This window comes from Hibiscus syriacus, unplaced genomic scaffold (assembly GCF_006381635.1).
Source record: "Hibiscus syriacus cultivar Baekdansim isolate YM2019G1 unplaced genomic scaffold, ASM638163v2 tig00110777_pilon, whole genome shotgun sequence".
Lineage (NCBI taxonomy): Eukaryota > Viridiplantae > Streptophyta > Magnoliopsida > Malvales > Malvaceae > Hibiscus > Hibiscus syriacus.
The window spans coordinates 2,080,366-2,085,693 of record NW_024062858.1 but is presented as its reverse complement, the minus strand read 5'-3'; the positions used below and the strand labels follow the sequence as shown (position 1 = coordinate 2,085,693).

Sequence of the window (5,328 nt, the reverse complement as noted above, 5' to 3'; positions counted from 1 at the left end):
AATCGAGATTAAATTTTAAATTTTAAATATATTATATATAACATATGAGCTCAGCCTAAATCATTTAAAACTCAATTAATAATTTAAGATCTAATAATTTTTAAACCTAAATCAATATTAATTAATTAAAAATTTTATATAATTTTTTTATTTTATAAGTATATATTATTTAAATTAAATAGAAACCTTTTTTTTGAATTAAAAAATATTTAATTTTTATATAAATTAGAAAATTTTAATTTTTTTTGATTAATTCAAAAAATTAACCGAAATTTATTCGGTTTGGTTAATATTTTCGAAAAAAAATTCGATTCAGTTAACGATTAAAAAAAATTCGATTCGATCGGTCACCAAATTAATCGAATGAACAGCCCTAGTAGGAGCTGGAAATGAAGCACGTGGCGCAACAGAATCCACCAAGCAGAAACTGAATTACAGACAAAGAAATGTAGAATGCGTTTATTTTGACTTCCACGTGGCATAAATCAGAATGCAAGACAGGTGTGAATCCAACGGTCCAAATATCTAGGAGGTGCAAGAGGATAGGACCAAATTACGATGAAAAGTCATTCCTTTGCCCTGCCTATCTAACATACTTGTCAAAACTGTTTTTGCTAAGCAGCTTTCGGCTTCTCTCTGAAAGAACACAGACATGGCGATCGAAGTTAAGGCATTGCATTTGTCGTTTGTGCCTCACGTGCTCGCCGTCGCCGGTGCCGTCATGGTTTTGGTTTGGAATATTCACTTCAGAGGTGGATTGGCTTGGGAATCCTCCAACAAAAATCTCATCTTTAATGTAAGTTTGTTTCCCCTTTTCCCTGTACTGTTGTTATCAAACTCAAATTTCTTTGGTTTCTGGGTTTCTCTCTGCTTCTTAATTGTCCCTGGAATCTTAAATTTTAACCACTAAACTAGTGAAGAACACAAAGATGAATTATTTCTGGGGTTTCTCTGTTTTCCTTATAGCATTTGGCAAGCTGTTTGATTCTTAGATGGGGAAGGTTTGTGTAATGAAATTAGGTACGATGTCAGTATTAAAGTTCAGTATATTATTCGTTATGTATGACTAGAGATATTAACGGGTTGGATTGAGTTTTTGTCAATTCGATCAAATCCGAAAAATATATATTATCTATATAAATTTGACCCAGCTCGAGAAACATGCACCATCCACCCGACTCGATCTAATTGAAGGAGTATATTCTCTTTCTTTATCTTTTAATCTCTAGGCAGTGGTGGATACATGAGATTCTAAAATTTTAATTTTTTTAAAAAAGTAATGGATATGTGAAAGTTAATTTTTTTTACTTTTTAACCTGTTAAATTAAATTTAATCATTTTTCTAAAATAATAAGATGCATTTGTCCTTACTGCATCGGCCACTGTCACTTGGTATGGCCGCTAAAGGAATCCTGAGCCCTCTTTCTTTATCTTTTAATCTCTCTGTCCATATCGTAAGTTTTTTTCCAATTCACTTAAATCATCAATTATATTTTTATTTAAATCAGAAGAGATGGACGTCTATCCGTCTCCGCCTCACTTTTCCATCAGCAATTTCTAGTATAAGTCCTCTTTTTTGTGGGAAAATACGGTCGTGCGTGGCGGATGTTCATATGTGGAAGCAGAGCTACAGCTGTGCTTTATTAAAGTGGCCATGTGTTTCTCATGAAGATTACCCTACTTTCCTAACTGCCCTCCAGTTTAATATATTATACATGTTTCGGTGTCCAACGACATCTCTGGTGATGGATATGACGGACACTGAAATATAATTTTTGTTAAATTAATTATTTGTTTTATGTGTGTGTTCATTTTAAAATTTTATTTGTGTATATCTCTTATAAAATTTTGATATTATTAATATATGCACACTTTTCCTAAAATATATTTCTGAATCTGTCATTGTCTGATGTCCGATCTTTTGTGGCATTCTCAGCATGAAAAGATTTTACTTTGTGTGTGTAGATCCATCCTGTATTGATGCTGATTGGCTTCGTTATCATAGGAGGTCAAGGTAATTAATCCAACATACCATTTTCTTTGCTGTCTCATTGATAAACAAAACAATTCTCCCAAAATTACCCCCCAAAAAATGCAGCCATTATGAGCTACAAGGCATTGCCACTGAAGAAGGAAGTTAAGAAACTAATACATCTTGTGCTCCATGCCATTGCTCTAATCCTGGGCATTATTGGAATATATACTGCATTCAAGAACCATAATGAGAGTGGGATACCAAATCTCTACAGCCTGCATTCTTGGCTTGGGATTGGAATCATTGTCCTTTATGGCATTCAGGTACTAATACCAATATACATCTTTAGTGTAAAGTAGGGCCGTAAACGAGACGAGACATTTGTATTCTATTCGAGTTTGATTCGGTCAAAGCTCGATTAACACTCGATTTGAATAGATCAGCTCGAGTTCTTAATGAGAAGAAGTGAACTACTTGATATTCGACTCGTAAAGCTCAGTAATACTCGTGTTCAACTCGTCTCATTTACAACCTTAGTGTTAAATTTCATGACTTGTAAAAAACATAACCAAGTTCTATGAGCACCCAAGTCAGTGTTTTTGAAATGGAAAAGTATAAATTGCAGTGGTTGTATGGCTTCCTCGTGTTCTTCTACCCCGGAGGGTCGACCGGATTAAGAAGAGAGTCGCTTCCGTGGCACGTGCTGTTGGGGCTGTTTGTGTACATCTTGGCTGTTGGCAATGCCAGCTTGGGGTTCCTGGAGAAGCTTACATTCCTGGAGAACTCGGGTCTCGACAAATATGGTGCTGAGGCCTTCCTTGTAAACTTCACAGCTATTGTCACAATACTGTATGGAGCCTTCGTTATATTTACAGTTTTCTCCCATGCTCCTCAAGAGGATGACTACAGCTATTCTTCTATGTAGTTTGATGTAATATATCTATATCCATGTATTGCATAATGGTGTATATCTACTGTTATCCGTATTTCTAGACTAAGTTGTTGTAATCAATAATATTGGTAATTTGTGGGACCTTATAGCTGGAATTGAGGATTCACCAACATAATAACCCAATCTTTTGTGCCTTGTATAACCAATGATATCGAGGGAACATCTTTAAAACAAAATGAATCATAGTTATTACAATTTCAGATTCAGAACTGAAATATAATCATAGGTCTACATAGATACATATGTCATCTAAGAAATTCAATATTATACTTTGAATCGATTATGCCCGAATTCTTTAACTATAATATAATCGAACCACATATTGACCTGAAAATGATAAATAATCAAATATTAAAAACTCAATTTTCGGTTCGATCCTATTCCCAAACCTGCTTTGATATCCAAGACTTTATTTCCTTTTGGGACTTAGTTCTGACATTAATTATTTGATCAGAATAACTTATTGTACTACGCATTTATTTAGATTATCAACTAATATAAGTTATTTTATGCATTACAAACAAATTTACTAATTCATCTTATAATTATTTAAACTAGTAGGTGATTGATGAACCGATATTTACTTTCCCTTATTGGTTTACATGAAATTTTAAATCAATTGAGTCCTTAATTTAATAATAAACTAAATTAATATTTATTTTTAAAAGTTTTTTTTAAATAAATGATAATTGAATTAATTTAAATAAAAGTTGAACTTAAACTTAATCCTAATTAAATAAGTTATGAGTTGCTTTCTAGCCGACGCATAATAGAGCAATAGTATCTACTAGGGTTTTAAATAGGAGTATCGCGGTCGTTATATCGCGATCGTGGCGATGTTCGAAATCGATGTCGCAGAAAATAACGATATTAAGTAGGATCACACCAATAGCGGCGGATCGCGGCAATAGCGGACCGCTATTCTACTATTATTCAGTTATTTTATTTTTTTTAAAAAAATATGTTTTTTATTAAAAAATCAACTCATTCGGAAAAAAATTACGATCAAGATATCCGCAATGACTGCAATAGCATATGTTATATATGCAACCGTAATAAACGCGACGCAACCGAAAACGTGACCGCGAATGCTATTTAAATCATATACAACTCAAAGACGATGGAATGAGCTCTCCCCCCCCCCCACTAACTATAATATCCCAACCACCTCTTCCTCTTCTCCCTTCTTCTCCGGTTAAACTTAAACTCACATGGCAGAGGTTGAAGAACCGGAGAAGCTTGAACCCCAAAACCCCTCCGATCCCTCGCCGCCTGCTCCTGAGGTCGTCAAGGAAAAACCGATATTCCACCACCTCCGACTCAAGAAAACCCTGCCCCCGTCCAAAGTATATCTCTTCCCATTTTTTCTTTTCACCTTGTTTTTGATAATAAATAATCTTGAGATTATTGGTTGTTTATGGCAGAGGCAGAGACGGAGCAAAAAAGCACGATGGGTCTGTTGGTCGATGTAATTTTTCCATCTTACGTTCCAGTGTTTAGATGATTAAATTGAACCTTTTCCATATGCTCTATTTGTCCAGATACTGTGCTGGCTAGAGTTGCGACTGAGAAGCGAATTTCACTAGTCAAAGCTCGGGAAGAGAGCGAGAAAAGCAAAGCTGAGAACAAGTATCCACTTACTTCACTTGTATAAACGCACCATAATGTTTAAATCAGTACTTGTCGGATGATACTGTTAATTGACTAAATATTAACACGATACTTTTAAATGTATTAAAGTGTCACGTATTATATCACTTAAAATAATAATATAATATGTATCATATCATCCAAATTGATAACGTGATAATTAAACACCTATAAAAATATTACGCTAATAACATGTATTGAATGTTAATCAATTAATACTTTCCATCTAATATGAGATATTTTGATAAAAAATTAAAACGTTAATGATTAAAATACTTTAAAAACATAATAATGATTAAAATGATGATCCTGATAAACGTTTGAGGCTCATTTTGGCTTAGTGTGAAATAAAAGTTATATATTTAATTATTGGTTTTGACTCAAGCTTATTGACCTGGTTGAGCAGAGCTCAAAAGAAGCTTTCATCTTTAGCGGCATGGGCGAACAGCAAGAAAGCAGCTCTGGAGGCCGAGTTGAAAAAGATTGAGGTATTATCAATTCAGTTCAGTTTGGTTTGGTTTTTGAAGAGAAAGTTGAGATATTTAGCGATGAATGTGCAGGAAAAACTAGAGAGCAGAAGGCGGAGTATGTGGAGAAAATGAAGAACAAGATAGCCTTAATCCACAAGGAAGCAGAAGAGAAGAAGGCAATGGTTGAAGCCACGCGTGAAGATGTTCTCAAGGCGGAAGAGTTGGCAGCGAAGTACCGAGCCACCGGAACTACTCCCAAGACCATTTTTGGTTGCTTTTGA

At 34.4% G+C, this 5,328-nt stretch overlaps 2 protein-coding genes across 2 annotated transcripts; both read left to right on the top strand.

The window, feature by feature from the left end:
• Nucleotides 1-605: 605 nt before the first annotated feature.
• On the top strand, nucleotides 606-2,970 carry LOC120139900 (transmembrane ascorbate ferrireductase 1-like). Its single transcript, XM_039155000.1, has 4 exons — nucleotides 606-796; nucleotides 1,966-2,014; nucleotides 2,099-2,298; nucleotides 2,601-2,970. Exons 1-4 carry the CDS (start codon nucleotides 653-655, stop codon nucleotides 2,898-2,900), a joined length of 693 nt encoding a protein of 230 aa, XP_039010931.1. The 5' UTR covers nucleotides 606-652; the 3' UTR covers nucleotides 2,901-2,970.
• Nucleotides 2,971-4,138: 1,168 nt separating this feature from the next.
• On the top strand, nucleotides 4,139-5,328 carry LOC120140008 (remorin-like). Its single transcript, XM_039155081.1, has 5 exons — nucleotides 4,139-4,273; nucleotides 4,352-4,385; nucleotides 4,469-4,556; nucleotides 4,984-5,079; nucleotides 5,148-5,328. The coding sequence occupies exons 1-5, from the start codon at nucleotides 4,139-4,141 to the stop codon at nucleotides 5,326-5,328; spliced, it is 534 nt and encodes a 177-aa protein (XP_039011012.1).

Bases quoted from the DNA above. Each gene is read 5' to 3' on its own strand.
- LOC120139900 (XM_039155000.1), top strand. From the start codon at position 653: ATGGCGATCGAAGTTAAGGCATTGCATTTGTCGTTTGTGCCTCACGTG. The intron at 797-1,965 runs GTAAGTTTGTTT...TTGTGTGTGTAG, and splicing joins ACAAAAATCTCATCTTTAAT to ATCCATCCTGTATTGATGCT. The intron at 2,299-2,600 runs GTACTAATACCA...TATAAATTGCAG, and splicing joins TTGTCCTTTATGGCATTCAG to TGGTTGTATGGCTTCCTCGT.
- LOC120140008 (XM_039155081.1), top strand. From the start codon at position 4,139: ATGGCAGAGGTTGAAGAACCGGAGAAGCTTGAACCCCAAAACCCCTCC. The intron at 4,274-4,351 runs GTATATCTCTTC...TGTTTATGGCAG, and splicing joins AAACCCTGCCCCCGTCCAAA to AGGCAGAGACGGAGCAAAAA. The intron at 5,080-5,147 runs GTTCAGTTTGGT...AGGAAAAACTAG, and splicing joins ATTGAGGTATTATCAATTCA to AGAGCAGAAGGCGGAGTATG.